Here is an 18,454-nt window from a genome sequence, read left to right as displayed (position 1 = left end):
TTATTTTGAGTGTGTTTTGTTTCCGTCTATGGCTCATGAAGCATCTCCTAACGCTCCTGCACCGCCAATGCCTGATTACCATTGTCAAAAGGGGAGGTAATAGGTAGGTATGTGGTAAACTTTATTGGTGTCCTGAAGTAGGACCGCGGGCCACTCCCACGTCGGGACGGGAAGGCCAAGCCTCACCGCCGCAACATGGGCCTTCTGGACTGCCTTGAGTTGATGGAACCAGTCATGACAAAAGGGAGGGGAATAACAAAATAAATAAGTTTAATAAATAAGGTCGAAGTACCAACAACCTGCATACATTAGAAAATCAACTTTCGTGATGCTTACATCTTGAATCTGAAAACTATTTTTCGTGCCTTACAGTGACGTGTTTCTTTGTGAATTTTAATTTATCTTCGTATGCTACTGACAGCAACACAATCTGGCACTCGCGACGTTGACTTCTCTCTCTCTCTCTCTTTTTTTTTTTTTACTTCGCTCTGCAGATGCCGTTCAACCGCGGCACTGCGGCGACCTCCTGCGGTCTGGTCAGAGCACCAGCGGAGTGTACACCATATTCCACAAGGCTGCCGGTCCAACTGGGCAGAGGGTCTACTGCGACATGGAGACAGACGGCGGAGGGTGGACGGTGGGCTTGGCCGTCATAGTGCAGTCTGTACAGAGAGAGCGAAACCGGCCTTTAAAGCATACTACTAACATACTACTATACATGTTGTTTAAGGATGTTCAGGAGCACGAATAGTCTTTTCGGATCAAGAACTTTTGAAAAGTAGTGCAAGAAAGATCTGTCACCCATTTATGCCACCGAGCACATTATTGAGCAGTAATTTTCTTTTAATTAGTTACATTGGGAGACCAGAGTGGAAGCTCAAGTTGACTTTGTTTTCCTTGAGTGCGTAATGTAGGTCTTTATGCGCAGGTGATCCAGAGAAGGGGACAGTTTGGCAACAGAGTGTTCCACTTCTACCGAAACTGGACGGAGTACGCGAATGGTTTCGGGAATCCTTCTGATGAATACTGGATCGGTAAGGCGGGAAGCGGAAGAAAGGAGGTTGGCTTGAATCCAACTATGTGAGAAATAGTACAACTAAAATAAGAGAATGGAGTTAAAACTGAGGACTAAGAACCCCTATACCAAGAGTGTTAACTGCAGTGTCAGTAAAATCATTTCACATCGAAACAACAGCTACATAGACTTAACCAACCGATATTCTGCAAATAAAATAAAGTAATAACATTGACCTGCATTTATATTCTAACAAACTCAAAATAAATTTGTCACTTACTGTTTTCCTTCAGAATTCGAAACAATATGAGACTTCATGTGGTAAAATGTTTGGCATGGTTATTGCCTTGCGTTCCCTTGAAATAAAGTTCTCGTTTGGTTCGTCTGTCGAGACAAATTTAGCTAGGGGATCAGTGGGAGAGCTTGGAAGGATGTTCCTAGTTGCTGCATCTCAAAGATATGTGGGCTAAGGTACTATCAGTGATGAATACTCAAAAAATACTGATTAACATGGAAAAATGATTAAAAACAGAGGCAAGAGGCAAACCTCACAAAGAATAGGTCTACCCAAAAACTTGAGGACCTAACCCGTACTTAAAAAAAAAAAATCAGTTAAAGCCCAGAAGGCCTGATAACTAGATTTACAGTCACGCCAAAGGCCCAATATAATGTCCTCTGACAGCGGTTGGCTGTCGAGATGGGCAGAAGTATCAGCCGACCTCTGTCGAACTTCTATGGAAGGCAATCGCATTGTAGATGGTTTATGGATTCATGCGCGTGGCACAGCTCAGAGTCTGAAGTCATATGCAATGGACGTAAAAGACAGCTCGCTGCCATGAATACCAGTTTGTTCTCCTTCTGTGGATTAATCCGGTGAAACGAAATTTTCTTTAAGTACGAAGTCAGCCTGTTCTCGGGACCTCTTAGGGGTTTTCTATGTCACGTTCAGGCTCTCAGATGCTTGACAACCTTCGGTTCTTCTAAATACGTATTGTGATTTGTCAATGGTCGCGTCTCACTCATTCCCATTTTCTGCACGTATTATTTTTTAAATGTTGTCGTTTTCTTCTTTTTACTGCGGCAACACAGCTGGTACTGCCTTGCCGATCTACATTAGGATTTTATCTTAAGGAGCGTGTTCAAAATATTTAATATTAGGTCGAAGACATTTTGACTCTGTTAGCAGGAATGAATATGCTGACGGTGATGATGGCCGCCGATTAGGACGTCACGTCTATTTTATATGCAGGCAACCATGCCCTCCACACGCTGACTTCTGGCGACGAAGAGATGGCCCTCCGCGTGGTGCTGAGGAACCACACGGAGGACAGCGTGTCGGTCGACTACGAGAGCGTCCGGATTGCGTCGGAGGCCGACCTTTTCAGGATTCAAGTCGGGAAGTACCTCGGACCCGCAGGTGCGAAACCTTACAACACGCGCTCAGCCACGCCTGTTTTAACAAGCTTGCACCACAAATCTTGCATAGGTTTATTAGATTCGGCTGCATTTTTGGAACTAGTTCAGGAGGTCCCACACTTCGCTATTATTTTCACCAGCTTAATATGGCGGCATCTGCACGTTTCAACTCTTTTCGCAGCATTCCCGGCACTCGCCAGAGAGGTAGGCCAGAGCTCTACCTCTCTACCTCTCAGTTCTCGCACGAGCGAGAACTGGCTCTGAACTAGCGGGAACTAGTTCACGAAGTGCGCGATTAAGCTAATTGAAGTAATTTGATGTTATCGTACAGCAAAGTTTACCTGAGGCTCATAACGCAATTTCCTCTTCAAGCGGCTTACTTGAAAAGTGGGCATTACTTGCACGTAAAGCCTCATTGTTCTGTTAGATAATTAACAAAATTACACTTATTACTTTTATCACTGTTCACATTGGGGCATGTGCAGCAATTGTGGAATTGACGGCTGGAAGTGATGATGCCATACACGTAGTTGAAATCATCGGAATTGCGCTGGTTTTGATATGCCAATCCCGGAAATGAGATTGGTGTACGCGCATAGTTTTTCTGCACCACGCAAGCTTTGTTCACTAGCAACAAGGAGAAGCATCCCTATCAAGAAACAAAAGGCCCAGTGTGAAGTGAAGCACCGTATCCGGTACGCGGAATGTACGCGGGAGGGTCGTGTACAGAATTCCCTTGAGTTGTGGTGCATGCTACGTGGGCCAGGCTAGCAGGTGTCCAAACGATCGCCTGCGAGTGCATGCCAGCGATTTTAGGAACGGAACGGAAGGTTTTTTTATAGCCCTTGATTGTAGCCCATGCGGCTGCGCCCCCACGTTCGAGCAAACAAAAATAATTTTTACGCACATGCGCATCATGGGGGAGCAGCTAGCATGACACATGAAGGATGCCCATGCATAGGTAAGCCATCCCTGACCTTATCGCAAAGGGAGTTGGCGTTTTTAGACAACGTCGGCGCGCACAGTGGGTGATGATGGTATCTCTGTTGATGATGGTATCTTTGTGTATATAAAGTTCTGTATCAAACAATAAAATTTCACTTGGCAGTAAGCGCTCGTCCTCGTCTTTTCCGTGTCCCTCTGTCCTGCTTCGCGCTGCACTACTTAAACTTACGGAAAACCAACCAGCCAAAACCGTTGTAGTTGGTTGTACGGCACCCTTCTACGTAAGTGAGCTGCTAAATACATAGACATTCCAGCTAATATTTTTCCCAAAACTTTCATCGCGTGCTGCGGTACAAAATGAAACGGAGTGTAAGGGTGTTTCGTATTGACAAACATTTGGAAACATGTGAGAGTCTCAGGAAGTATACTAGTGAAATGTTACCCTACAGCCGCTCGGCTTCACTATTGCAACATGTGCCCCAAAGTAAATTATTCAAATTGTTTCGCAGAAAATTTCTAATCAGCTAACAGAACAACGCGATTTCTTCTACAACTATAGCATTCGTCTTTTCAAGACATTGCGCTATAGGCAACAGGCAACCTTCTTTTTTTTAGCTCAAATTGACATTACGTAGAGAACACAGGGGGCATGCGAAGTGTAGAAAATTCGTAATAAGGCAAGCTTTTAAACTATTTTAGTGAATAAATTTGGAATAGTATTCCTTTGACAAATTTGGAAAATATAGCAAATGTTTACTTCGTAGCACTACAATAAAAACAATATTTCAGCTGTACCGCAAAGGCGGTCCTTCTCGAGGTCTCCCGCACACTTCTGTTGCACGGAAAATACTCCGTCGCCCGAGGCACTCGGCACGTGCTCTCCGTTTATGGCAGATCGCGCCTTGAAGCGATTGAAACATACATTGCCATACACGAACGCGCAAGCGCGTCAAAACGCCTCATTTGAATAGGCATAATGGTGCCAAATAAACAACATAGAGTCACACATCCTTCGTTCAGCGTGTTATTGCAAAACGCTTATTGAAGACCCACACATGGAACGCGCATTACTAATGTTGATCCCTTCAGGTCCGCTTGGCTCGCCGGACATTGCTTGCCCCCTCCGGTTTCATTGTAGGAGGGCACTTCGCTCCCACTCCAATTCCTAAACGCCGATCCCCCTCCAATGTAGTAATTTATTCATTGGCTTCACAGCAGCAGCAAAAAGTTTGTATAGGGCCGAAATGAGGCCCTGGCTCTTGCCCCCACGCTCAAAATACATTTTCGGAGCCCCTGGGCGTGGCTTCCTCGAAAACGCGACATTTTCGCGCATTTTTGGTCATGAATCCTCACACTCACCCGAGAGTAAACTAGTGGACCCTCCATTGTAGCGCACTCTGCAAACCTGGGGCCAAATTCTGAAAGCCTTTTTTTTTTTTTTTTTTTTGTACGAGCACTTTGCCATTGGCCAGCCACCTACTCTACTATGTCCAAGCTCACGAATGGCTGGCAGCTGATCTTACGAACAGTTTTCAAGTAACAACGGTATTGTGAATACCGTTCTTGACTTTCCCAAACTTTCCGGAAATTAACTTGGTTGTACGGCACCGTAATTCTTTCACGGTGAAGTACGTATGCATCGAGCCGGTGCAGGTGGGCACTCTAGAAAACAGGCCGCCGAGACAAAATTGTGTATACACCACTAATAAACTAACGCGCTACACAACTCTCAAGCATAACAACGCAAAAGAAGACACTGCAAGAACCATAACATCAGCAGACGAAAAAAAAAAAACACTCACGCATTGTAGCACAAGTTTTGCCCGATTGTTATTGAAAACAAGCTCTTCAGAATTTCCTAATGGTGTTGGGGCTCTCTGCTGCACCTCGCAATGTTGGCGATGATGTGATGGTGGTAGTACCGTAGTACACTTCAACTGTACTAGACGCCAGTCTGACTGGAGCTTGACAACGCGTAAACAGCTGTCCTGTTCGCGTGCGAAAATTGCCAGACCAGCCTGTCATGAACTGCGAGCGCCTTTTGCGAACCCACTTGAGGTTGAGTGGCACTGATGAAGAGAACAACTCCGGCCAGAGCAGCCTCCCCTTCTATGCTCACTGTCTAGCACAGGTACAAAGTCATTTTCTTGTGTAAGCAACTCGAGACGTCTGGATAGAGCCGATGATAGAAGCCAGGGTATAGGCAGAAGCTTTCACTGCAAATGATTCTTCTTTCTCTATGCTTCATACATTCCGGCTGCGCACTGAAGACTGCGCGCAGTTATACGAGCGGACAGCCAGTAATTCAAAACATAAAATATAACCACCAACTACGCGTCGTCGAACTTAACTCATGCCAGGTGTGACTCCAAAGGCTGTGCTTGATAAACGTCGTTAAAATGGTACAATTACTTCTAAATCAAGATGGTCATAGCTACGTCGTTTTCCCGTCAAAAGAGAGCTGCTGCCTTTCATAACGAATCCCGAGTAAGTCGCACAACCGTTCCGTGGATTGCGCGGTCTGTATTCACAGGTGAATAATACCCGTTGCCTAAATCATAAGTGTTTCTCTAGCAAGCGGAAGTGCCTGCTAATGAGCAGCAGCCTATCAATGCCACATAACCTCCCTATATATATTTCAGAATCTAATCAAAGTCCCCAAAATGTCATTCATTATATTTGATTATTTACAACTTTATGCACGTCAAGGCATAGGACGTGTATGTGAAGGATGAGCATGAAGGGAGAGAGGGGGGATATGAAGAAGTCGTTGCAGCATTTTTAAATTAACAAAGCAAGAGTAAAGAGAAAAAGAAAATTGATATAGTATATACTAGGAGCCACTGAGAACAGTAAATTTAAGCTACGATCACAACAAAATTGCGTAAATGCGTTCAGACTAGTGCTGCGTTTAGTATTTGGCGCAACGATCGATTCGAGACATGGGGCGGCCCTAAACTGGTAAAATAGCGTTTAACGATTAATTATAAATGTTTCAAAAGCAAAGCTATTACATTTTATGGAACGCCCGCCGCACCCAGCATTGTCGGTCACATTGTTTTATTAAACAATTAAGGCTAAGCTTCTGCTAATCGACGTCTATTGGCGCCGTGACATTCTTTCATCATTACGTTGAGCTTCCGGATGTCCTTTTTTTTTTCGAAATAAAGTGTTAAGACAAAGCAGTGCGCTGCACCCTCCTATTTCTGCACAGATGGATGGATGGATGGATGTAAAACTTTAATAAAAGTCCTGAGGTACGCGACTCAGCGCGCAGCGGGCCGCTCCCACGTTGGGACAGTCAGGCCATGCCCGACCGCCGCATCGTGGGCCCTCTGGACAGCCCATAGTTGCGCCCCGGCACCGGGGCTCCTGATAGCGGAGAACCACTTGTCCTCATTGATTTGTTCCGTGCCTCGCAACGAAGGGCAACGCCAGAGCATGTGGTCTAGGCTAGCGAATTCATTGCAGTGCCTGCAAGAACTACTGGCATAAGTGTCGGGATAAAGCTTGTGTAATAAAGCCGGGCTGGGATACGAGCCTGTTTGCAATAATCTGAGGGTCAATGCCTGCGCTCTATTTAACTTCTTGTGAGGAAGGGGAAAGTCTCTCCTGCCGAGATAAAAGTGCTCCGTAATTTCGTTATATGTTGTCGGTTCATCTCTGTTCTCCACCACTGCGGGCCGGCCGGGTAGTTCTCCATGGTCGCGGAAAGCGAGACCTCGCGCCTTGGAGTGGGCCAGCTCGTTGAGGTTTGTGGGGCCTCCCATGATGGATCCCATGTGAGCGGGGAACCACGTGAGCGTGTGGGTGGCGATGCTTTTGCCGTCGAGGATGCGACAGGCTTCCTTACACACGGCGCCAACGCTGAAGGCGCGGATGGCTGCCCTGGAGTCGCTGAAGATGTTCGCATGTTTCTCGTCCAGGAGGGCCAAGGCAATAGCCACTTGCTCGGCCGCACACGACGACGTGCTTCGTACCGAAACACGTACACATTTCTGCACAGAAACATTTTTTTTAATAGCTGCGACAGTGTATAAGAAGTTAGGCTACTGAAGCGCCCTCTATTAAATAATTATAGCTAAACGCAAAGACATACAAACACACTCTCACTAAGGCACCAATATGTGGCCTTTCAACAAAGAATGCAAGATTTATTTTCTTAACACCCTTTTAGTGCTATCGCAGCTACATATCTGCACTCGAGACACGTCCACATCGTCGCCGTCACTGTAGGCGTCGCTGTCGGCGTCGCTGTCGGCGTGTCCCAGGTGCAATGGCGCTTGCGCGGCCCACACCTACGCGGCGCGTGCGCGCAGACCTCCAAGCCCACGCAGCCGTGCGGCTACTCTTGCCAGATGACGTTATCTGTCGCGGATACGGGGACCAGCATGCGAGAGAGAGAGAGCCAAGAATGCTTGTGACTGGGTGGGTGCTTTCCTTTCGGTGTTTCCGTGGCGCCCATTGTTGGAGGTCACTTGATCTGCTGGGTTCTGGAGGCGCGGCGCAGTTGAAATGGTGAAAGGAGCGGCTGCACGGAACGTTCGCTTTGAGACACGCACGCGCGCTCCTCACTACCGGCGCTGTTCATCACGCCAGCGTTGTGATCATGAGTGCTCGCGGTCAGCGAGCCGACCCTGTTCATCTCTGGGCGCGTGACACCACACGTGTTTAGTTAGTAAGCAACTGCAGTTATACTGCAGTTTATACTGACAGTAAATCTGCGAGCCTTATTACAACGAAGCAGTATATGGCTAGGTTCTGGCGGATCGCGTCCGCGGACAAAACGACGCGTAGAACAACAACTTTCGGCTCCATGTGCGTGGCGGTTTTCGGGAAGTTGTGCCTTAGCACAGGCAGGTGTCAAAACGGATGATGGATGGCCCATTGTTGTAACTCTCACCACCGCAGATGGTTCTTTCGCAAGTGTCCCTATGCTCGGCGGCGGCACGTCCCACCAATCGTTGTGCCCCTTTGTCTCGTGACGTAAAGATCGCGCCAGCGCTGTTATCAGCAGTTGCCCTTTCGACTCGCTATGGGACGGACGCTCGTTTAACCACATCTTCAAGGATCCTGACGTCAAGATCCTGATGATGCCATGCAGTGTGCCGCGGCTATGAACACTGTGGCTCATACGCTAGTCTATGACGATGGGGCTGACTTGGCACAGCAAGCGCACTACTTGGTCATCGCGCCGGGTGAAAACAAGACGCCGGTGTCCTTGCTCTTTGACGAACATGCCGAAGACGCTCAATGTAGTCAATAATGGCAATATATAAATTCACTATACCAATTTTCACTATAGCGGACCGACCATAGTCACCATACTATTCGCGGGCTTCTTTCACGCTCAGAAAAACTTTTATGTAGCACGTATTGAGCAACAGAAAGATGTATCGGGAGTTTTTCATGTTGCTCTACAATTTTCTCATTGACACTTTTCATCTAATTATATTAATTGAGAAGTTCATTAATTAAGACTAATTATCTAATCAGGCGGAATGGAAAAAATAATCTGAGCATCTCGAAGCGACGGCAAACAATATTACCTTGGTTCTGTCCAGCTAGGCAGCATTTGCATATTTTTAATGTTTGACCCAAGTCAAGCGAAGCACCGTGTATAGCCACTGCAAAGACACTAAATACTGAAAACCCTGTATGGCCGAGATGTCAAGTCTTCAGTCACAGTCTGTTCCGGGAGCCAGTGGATGAAGAATAGACTCTCTGCTTGCCATAATTAGTTCGTATCTTCGGATAAAATGAAATTAATGTTCAATGCAAACCTAGTGACGTTATTCTTGTACAGAAAAGATAGGGTATGAAGTTGTTTGTCCTTAAAAAATGTGACAACGTTGCAGTGAACGAGTTACTCTATTGAAAGTAAATGTCATAGATAAGTAATGACAATTATCGTATACGACAAGTATAATAATTAGCGTCGTAGTAATTTATGATGAAGTGAAGTCATGGTCATAATGTTTTGTGTTTCACGACTTTGCTATTGTAACAGGTGTGAAACTATTGAATAGATGGCGACAAAAATGAAGGACACAATATGAGTGCTACCTTTCAACAAATGGCCGGTTTATTCGAAACCGACACACACATAATAGACTCTGATGACGCACACATGCCATCACAAATGTATTAAATCATAATTATTCCTCTGATAGAAAGAAAAACAGTGCTCGCACAGTCAGTGCCCAAACTTGTAACTGTTGTGTGTTGGGCCCTTCCTTTTCGTACTCGTCTCTTCAAACACCTTATACGGGTTGCAATGCCACTCCAACAAGGCCATGCGTCAACTCCTTTCCACCTTAAAGAATACTATTGCTTTCTTTTCAGTACTTTTGTACGGGATATCTTCATTTGTTAATGAAGCAGTGCGGCAATTTATCGGCTTTCGATATCACTGCTTTTGTGTTTCCTTGCATAAATTTATTCATTCACTATTTCACCAGGTCGTCGGATAGCAGAGGTGGGCAATAGCTTAATCCTGGAAAAATAAACTCGAACTTTTTCACTCTAATTGGTAATGAAGAAGCCTTCTTTCTTCGGATCCATGGACGAGAGCGAAAACTGCGCGTATACGCACATGAAACTCGCATCGACCTCCTCATCGACCCCCAGATCGACCCCTGATTGCTTTCTCTATTGCTCAATTACTGATCCCCACTCTGTTAGAATATCTTAACCATTAAGCTTTATTTATTCCTTTTTTTTTTGTCCGCCGTGGTGTCGTTGTGGTCATGGCGTTGCGCTAGTAAGCCCGAGGGCACGGGATCCAATCCCGACCTGCGGCGGCCACCATTCTAAATGCAGAAAAATTCAGAGCCCTTCCCCTGTCGAGGAAATGGGGGTAAGCGAAGCCTGTGGCAAGACGACGCTATCGCAGGCGTTCCGCTTCGTTTGTCCTAAACTCAGGGTAGGCGGCTCTTCGCAGACGTTTGGCCGCAACTTGGGGTGCGTAACTCGGGGGTTTCACCTGGGCTTAGGAAGCCCTCACGCTAGATTCGGCACGTCGACGACGAGTCCTTTCCCGAGCGAGTTTGCGGCGCCGTTGCTCAAACGCAGCCCGCTCCTCGGCGGAACGCACCCGCGAGGCCTTCCCATCCGGACGGCGAAACTGATCTGAGGCGAGGGAAGCCTAGCGGAGCGCGCGCCAACCCCCTTTTACTTTCCTTTCCCTCCCCACGACCCACCAAACGTCCCTGATTGGTCGCACGCGTGACGTGATCCGGCGCCGGCACAGCTTCCCCAGCACCTGCTCTTTCTTTATTTCTTTCTTTCTGTCTTCCTTTCTTTCCTTCCTTCTGTCTTTATTTCTTGTCCCTAGCTCATACCCGCATATCCAATGCGGGTATGAGCCATAGCAGTTTTAGCGTTACATCGCCGGCGTAGGCTAGCGTATACAAGCTTCGCTCGAAAAACGCCCGTGTAGCCTACACTGAGTGCACGGCAAAGAACCCCAGGTGGCAAAATTATTCCGGAGTCCCTCACTCCGGCCGGCGTGTCTCATAATCAAATCGAGGTTTTGGCACGTAAAACGCCAGAACCTAATTCTCACGTTTGAATTTTGTTTCGACCCTGCCAAGGTTTGACAGGCAATGTTAATCTAATGAGCCGTCTTTCCTTTTTTTTTTTCGATTAACTCAGGATGGGATGCCTTCAACGTGAATGGCCAGAACTTCTCCACGTTCGACCGTGACAACGACGTGTGGCCGCAGAACTGTGCGACCACATTCCGTGGCGCCTGGTGGTACAGCTCGTGCCACTCGGCCAACCTGAATGGCCTGAACCTAAACGGCCACCACGACAGCTACGCCGACGGCATCGAGTGGAGTGCTCGCGGTGTTGGCGTCCCCGGCGTACAGTACTACTCTTACCCTAGCGCCTACATGATGATCCGACCAGCAGGTTTCCTCTTAGACCGAAGAATCGGTGTAACAATCGCTGCACCACTTTCATAATCGAAGGCGTGGTGCGTGGCAGCCTGTAACGCAAGCGAAACCCGTTAGCGAGTCAATTAACTTTGGATCGTCTGCACTGACGCCACCTGGCTGACCTCATCTAACCAAGGCAAAATATTACCACTAAAAAAAATAAGGAATCATGAATGTTGTTCACTATACATTGTTTTTAACGGCACAAAAAAATAGACACTCCACCGCGAACACGGCACACACAAGTGCGTTCTCTGTTTTTCACGCTCTTAAAAATAATTTTTGTAAGCCACACAAACTTGCCCAGCATTAAACCAGTCCTTTTGAACATGATAGTTGTACCTCTTTGGCGAGCGCAATAGTCGTGGAGTGAGGACTATAACCGGGTGAACAGAGAGTTCCCACTGCCAAGTGATGGATGAATGAGGGCTCTGACTTCGATCAGAACTCTATTTAGATACGAATGGGAACCACGTGCCTTACGTTTCTGCTCGGGCAGGGACAGGGTACGGCTACGCAAAGTTATGAGCATCACTTATTGCTTTTGTTGTGTCCTTGACTAATGGCGAACTTCTTTTCACTCTCGGAGGCACATGCGCACCAAGCACTACCGACTAGACTTCCTCGGCGGAGCCTCAGTATATCATTGATCGCAACTCATCACAGTTACGGTAGCTGGACTTCTCCACGACAAACAATAGAAATATTTTCCTTAGAGCGAGAGTTGCGCCGACACTTAACGAGCTGCGCTCATCCTACTCTGAATTGTTTTCTTTTTTTCTTTTTTAAGCGTCAAGACCTCCCTCTATGCTTCTATCTACCTAAGCATACATGCGTGCATGTATCCATGTAGGTATGTATGAAAATTTTCGCAAACTACAGCCAAAAGATAATTAATTTTGGTTTTTTACGTGCCAAAACCACGATATGATAGCAGCACGCCGCAGCGGGGTCTCCGGATTGATTTTGACCACTTGGGTTTCTTTAACGTGCTCCCAATGCACGGTATACGGGGTTTTTGCATTTCGCCCCATCGAAATGCGACCGCCGCAACGGGTATTTGATCCCACAGCCTGACTGACTGACTGTCGTCGTCGTCGTCGTCGTCGTCGTCGTCGTTGTTGTCGTCGTCGTCGTCGTCGTCGTTGTTGTTGTCGTTGTTGACGTTGTTGTCGTTGTTGTCGTTGTTGTTGTCGTTGTTGTCGTTGTCGTCGTCGTCGTCGTCGTCGTCGTTGTTGTCGTTGTTGTCGTTGTTGTCGTTGTTGTCGTTGTTGTTGTTGTTGTTGTCGTTGTCGTTGTCGTTGTTGTTGTTGTTGTTGTTGTTGTTGTTGTTGTTGTTGTTGTTGTTGTTGTTGTTGTTGTTGTTGTTGTTGTTGTTGTTGTTGTTGTTGTTGTTGTTGTTGTTGTTGTTGTTGTTGTTGTTGTTGTTGTTGTTGTTGTTGTTGTTGTTGTTGTTGTTGTTGTTGTTGTTGTTGCTGCTTGATGGGGATTGTACGTCGCAAGGAAAAAAAAACCCCGAGAGCGTGTGACAAATTACGACAAAAAAAAAACTTTTTTGCGGCGAAGCGAGAATCGAGACCAGCCAACTAGCCTTCATCGCACACTTATAAATGTAAAGACCTTCGTCCCCCATCTTACATCACTCCACTGCTCCTCCATGATAATGACCGCTGACCATATGTCACCTTTATGCGCTCATTGATCTGCTTAAGGCATCATTGTGTCCGCTCACACGGGCGCCGACAAGCACCTTGATGTGCACAACGCGCAGGTGAAACTCCCACAAGGGACGAAAAGGAACTCGGCAAAAACGATGTTCTTCTAAGCAAAGGTATAATGCCCTCATTGGCAAACCACAGCTTTACTTGGTGAAAATTATAATACTTCAGATACCGGCATATTCCCTAAAGGAATATGCCGGTGGAAGTCGGCTATAAAGTCAATTGGGATGTGTGCGTAGCGCATGTGCCTTCGCCTTACATTGACGATATAAATATCGGCGGGCTTTGAAAAGGCCTGGACATCGACTCTGCAGACATAATGCGCAGTGACTCTTCCTCGCCAACCTCCTTCCTTTCCTTTTGTCATATCTTATACTCTTGGGTCCTTGGCATAAATTGGCAAGCTGCCCTTAATAAAAACTGTTAGTTGAGGGTTAGCGTCCTCTCCTGTCCCTTCTTGTTTTTTTTTTCCTTCGTGAATATATGCTGTAAAATTGCTACGAAACACCAACTAACCCACCAGCAAACATTATTGAAGTTCACCAGCCTCGATATTCTTGCAGACTAAAGTTACACTCCGTCAACGTTAATAAAACTGTAGCATGCTTACGTGATGACCTGAATTTTAAAGTAGCTACATTAAATATGCAGCGTCACGTGGATTGAGGTTTTCTTTTTTTTTTGCAACAGGTGGATTGAGGTCAATGTTTCACAAGAGTATATCTAAGCTTGGCGCCCGCATTTGATGTTCGTCCGGCCGTATACGAGAAATAAAAAAAAAACATAAAAAAGAAAAGAAAAAGTCAATGTTAAAGAGGCAGCCACGGTCATTTTCGTATATTATGCAACTTTGGGCACACATATTTCAATGTGGAGCACAGAAAGAAAGTGGCGATAAGTGAAGCTTTCCTTTCATTCGTTGCGCGAACGACATGTTTGCGTAATGGAAGAAGCAACTCTTGTAGGCAGCCATACAGTTTCTCCATTCACTTGCCTGCGAGAAAACAAAAAAATGTGCCAATCGCACACCTTGTGGGACTAATTATTATGCCAAGCATTTCGCAAACAGCTGGCTATCTGTATAGCGTCGTTTGCCGTTACGCAAGGTAGTGCCACAAGTCTGTGTCGGGCGAGCAGCTGTGCGTGTCACGCGAGGGTGTGTGAGACGGCAATGGCAAGGTGACGGCGCGACCCCGACGATGACAATGACGATGGCTTGACGATGTCCACGGCGACGATGGCATAACGACGGATTGATTGTACTCCGGCGATGAAACGTAAAAATGATCCGCTAGGGCCTCGGGCCGAACGCAGAGCTAGTGCACAGAGCCGATCCCGAAGCTGGTGCGATGTTACACAACGTCTCCATGCTAAAGGGAAGGACTAGAAAAACTAGCATGCTCTAGCACGAGGCAAGCAAACTGTTGCAACGTGATTTGACGCAAGCGCCAACCGTCTCAAAGCGCTAGCGTACAATTGCGAAAGAGTGTGGTAAGGCTGTTTGTTATTCTGTCATGCTCAGAAACCTGGTTCAAGTTTCACCATCGGACAGATCATTTTTCAACGAACGACAGCTTGAATGAGACTCCCCGCTGCATCCAAACGCCATACGGATTAGAATGCACAACGTTAAGCAAGGCGCACAATCTGCTGCATACGAGAGGAAAGAACGTATGACGTCCCAGCTAAGCACCTGTTCACGACCGGCTGCCGCGCGAATACAGGTACGACATGGAGGCTACCCCGATGGTGACAAAGAAGAAAAAAAGAAGAGAAAAGTAAAGGCACTAAAGAATGCTTCGCATTTAAATGCTCGAAGATGTTACAAAGGCTTGCAGAAACTCAAACGTCCTACTGTCTCTGAAAGAAACAGGTCTTCGGGAGAAGAGGCTCTACTTTTACTATTGTGCGAGCGCTAAATTTTTAAACCGAATTCAACACTAATCGTATACTCATGGTACGAAAAAGAATAAAATCGATATATATTTCAAACATTGTTTAAATAATTATCGTATGTCCAACTTGTTTTAACGGTGCTTTTAAATGGCACCTCCAGCGTTTTCTTAACCATATTTGGATATTGTCATTTTCCAATGGCATTGACAGTACTGTCACCAGTAGGGGGGTTCAATTTCGTTAGAAATTTATCAGTAACTTTAAATAACCAATAAACGAAGTACCGAAACGGGTAGCTGCTTCGTGTGACGCCTACGATGAGTCGATGACGTCAGATCCTACACTATCGTGATGTAAACACGCAGAGCATGGCCTAAACACGCAGTACAGTGCTAACACAAAAAAAAAAAGGCGAAGCTGACGATGTCTTCTAACGACACGGGGAGCTTTTCCAGCTCTTTCAAACTAGACAGCGGCGATATCAGCGACGATATGAGCAGTGAAGGATGGTCGTTTGCTTTTGACCCGCCGCCACCACGCGAGCCAGCTGTCGAACTCCAAGCTCAACGTCTTGTGCTGCGGCAAGAGGAGCACCAGTCATCACGTCTGTCAAAACGATGATAGTCGGCCGTCTTCTCGTAGAAAAAAGGGGCCAGCATCGTCGTTTCTGGGCGAAGTGGTGGAGCAGACTCTTGGGTCACGAACACATGGTGGCCAGTAAAAGGTCGTACATTCGAGGGCATGAGTCGGGAACACGCAACCAATCTTCAAAATTCATTTTCGGGAAAACAAAATGACTTGCAGTCATATCGTTTGGCAAAGATAATCTAAAGAGTGCTAAAAAGCACGTATATTCAAGATTTTGTTAAGGTCAGTGGATATGGAAAAATCTCCTAGCTGCCCTTTAAATAAAAATACAGGATGCGTTCCTTCAAAAAAAAAAGAAAAAAAAACGTTAGTCTAGGTGCACCGTGCGACGCGGCTGTGTTGTTGGCTTTCGGGTCCATTGTATAGCATATACTAGAAGAGAAACTTGGGCGAGTTGGTGGGAATTCATGTTTTGGAAAAAAGTAACAGCGCTGTAGACAAGGACGCAAGGAAAAAAACGACACCGGCCCGTGGTCTTCTCGACAGCCGTCAAACACTAAAATTTCGTAAGGTTGATCGTTGTGGCGTTAAGGTTTGGGACCCGGTATGTTACTTCAATAAGGTGCCGAAGCAGACTATACATGTTATTGAATTGCGAGAGAGAAAAAAAAAAGAACAGCAAGCGTTGCCAGTAAATACGCTTCCGCAAGGAAAAAAATGGCGTGGAGTGTGCCGTCCGACATTTAGAGTGGGCGTAGCAGACCGCAACTTCAACATTCGTAAAAACGCGTGTACTGATGTCGCAAAAGATTTATTGCCTCAATCTGCGCAGCTTCATGTCGCACCATAAGGCGCTGCACCCTTTTCAAGAGAGAAAAGGCGAAATATATTGCGAGACCAATGTACATTGAGCCCTAAGAGGGCTGAGCATTGAAAAATGAGCTCACGTCCAAGTATATACAAACACATATAGTCTGCAATTTGGCAACATAAATATATGAGTGCAGCACAGTCCTAAATTATTGAGCAAAATTATATATATAATACGGCGGCGCTCGTTACAACGTACCGCATATACAGCGAGAAAGGCGCGTGATATCCAGTCCACTTTATGCAAAATTATAGGGTCGCGATGTGTTGTGAACTGGAGGAACTTTCCATATAACGCCGTCAAACGTTTCATTATGTCTAGTATATTATTTCAAAAACGTTGAAAAAAATATTAATAGTTAATAAAGCAACAAACAGGTTCCCGCGGAAATGGTACAAAAACACAAGTGCCTTGCAGCCCGGCCTTTTTCGACGCTGGCTGCCGGCAAATGGCAGTGTCCCGCATAAGGGCAAGATTTTTCTATCGGCTAAAAAATGGGCCCAAGTGATATTACTGCCCGAGCACGTCCCCTCTGATACGGCTCGAAGCGAAGCGGGTTAGGTTTAGCGAGTCGCTTGAGTGGTCGTTCCGAAAGCTCTCCGTTAGCCGTTGCGGGCAGTTCGCCTTGCGCGCTACTCTATTCATCCCGCGAGAAGAATTGTATTTTTGCACTTTCCGCAAGTGACAGGGAAAAGTTGTGTGCAGTGCAATGGGCCGGACGCACGCATCGCGGCGGCAAGGTACGTTGTATATTCATCATATAGACAAAATTAGCCCAAAATATTCATTCGTACCTTTAGCTGATAGTTTGTTATAGCCGTGTCTATTAACAGTGGGAATTGCAGAGATAATGTAGGCAGACCCAACTACGTGAGAAAAACGGTCTCTTATATCTGAGAATATGTTGTATGCGGATGCGTTGTAATATATATCGGGCCCCTCCCTTCTCCTACCTTTAATTCATTGCATAGTGAAGGTCTCGACGCAGCAGCTTGGCAGCTTGTATGCCTTCGGGTAGCATACGAGGGTTTATCGACCTGCTCCTAAAGTCCACGTACTACGTGACTGCTGCGGTTAAAAGGATGTGTTACATACGCCGCGTGCCCGCCGTGGTTGCTTAGTGGTTATGATGTTGGGCTGCTAAGCACGAGGTCGCGGGATCAATTCCCTGCCACGGCGGCCGCATTTCGATGCGGGCGAAATGCAAAAGAACACCCGTGTACTTAGATTTAGGTGCACGTTAATGAACCCCAGGAGGTCCAAACTATTCTGAAGTCCCGCCACTATGGCGCGCCTCATAACCAGATGGTGGTTTTGGCACGTAAAACCCCACAATCTAATTTAAAATTTTTGCGAACGCCACCATGACCATGAGTGGCGCTGGCTAACATTCCCAGTGTCAGATCTTATACACTCACACAAAATATCCAGGAAAGCTAGCGGATCAAAGAATAGCCGCCGCCGTAGCTCAATTAGTATTGCAATTAACGGACGTGTGATGCGGAAGTTGAGGGTACGGCTATACCGCTGGTAGCAAGTTGATCTTTTTTTTTTTTTTGTTTCTTCCAATTTCATTTACCTGATCATTTTTATGCTTCAATTAAAAGCAACAAATAATTTCTCTATGCTTTCTTTGTCTTCATATGGTTGCAACACAAAATCGAGCCCCTCAGTTCCTCTTCTCGTTTATAATGTTACGTAGGAAGACGCAGACGAGAAGCTATACATATATACAAGTTATATTTACAAACAAATACGCCCTACTTGGCCAAGAGGCAATAACTCGCACTAGCCTCTAATCGTCGTCGTCGTCTTCACACTACTGGCTTCTTCGTCATCGTAAATACTGCTCCGCAGAAATATTTATACTGGATACACGAAATCAGACTTGTCCTTGGATCGAGTGATTCCAAATGCTTGATTGATAGGACGCACGAAGCGAAAATATATTATGGATTCTGATGTCTCAGCCGGGGTGTGGCCTTCATCCGGGAAAATATTTTATTTTCTGCTGTCTCAGCGGGGGTCTGGGCTTCATCAGGGAAAACATCTTATTTTT

General features: G+C 46.2%; 1 protein-coding gene across 2 annotated transcripts in view; it reads left to right on the top strand.

Annotated features, from left to right (window-relative positions):
- LOC119443012 (techylectin-5A) overlaps positions 1-12,364 on the top strand; it is a 73,216-nt gene extending 60,852 nt beyond the window's left edge. For both annotated transcript variants that reach the window (XM_049662513.1, XM_037708119.2), the window contains exons 3-6: positions 495-637; positions 929-1,034; positions 2,265-2,432; positions 11,033-12,364. In XM_049662513.1, the coding sequence (XP_049518470.1) occupies positions 495-637; positions 929-1,034; positions 2,265-2,432; positions 11,033-11,346 (731 nt within the window). In that variant the 3' untranslated portion in view covers positions 11,347-12,364. The remainder of the gene's footprint in view (positions 1-494; positions 638-928; positions 1,035-2,264; positions 2,433-11,032) is intronic.
- The last annotated feature ends 6,090 nt before the right edge of the window (positions 12,365-18,454 follow it).

This window comes from Dermacentor silvarum, chromosome 2 (genome assembly GCF_013339745.2).
Source record: "Dermacentor silvarum isolate Dsil-2018 chromosome 2, BIME_Dsil_1.4, whole genome shotgun sequence".
NCBI classification, from domain to species: domain Eukaryota; kingdom Metazoa; phylum Arthropoda; class Arachnida; order Ixodida; family Ixodidae; genus Dermacentor; species Dermacentor silvarum.
This window is presented reverse-complemented; position numbering and strand designations above follow the sequence as displayed.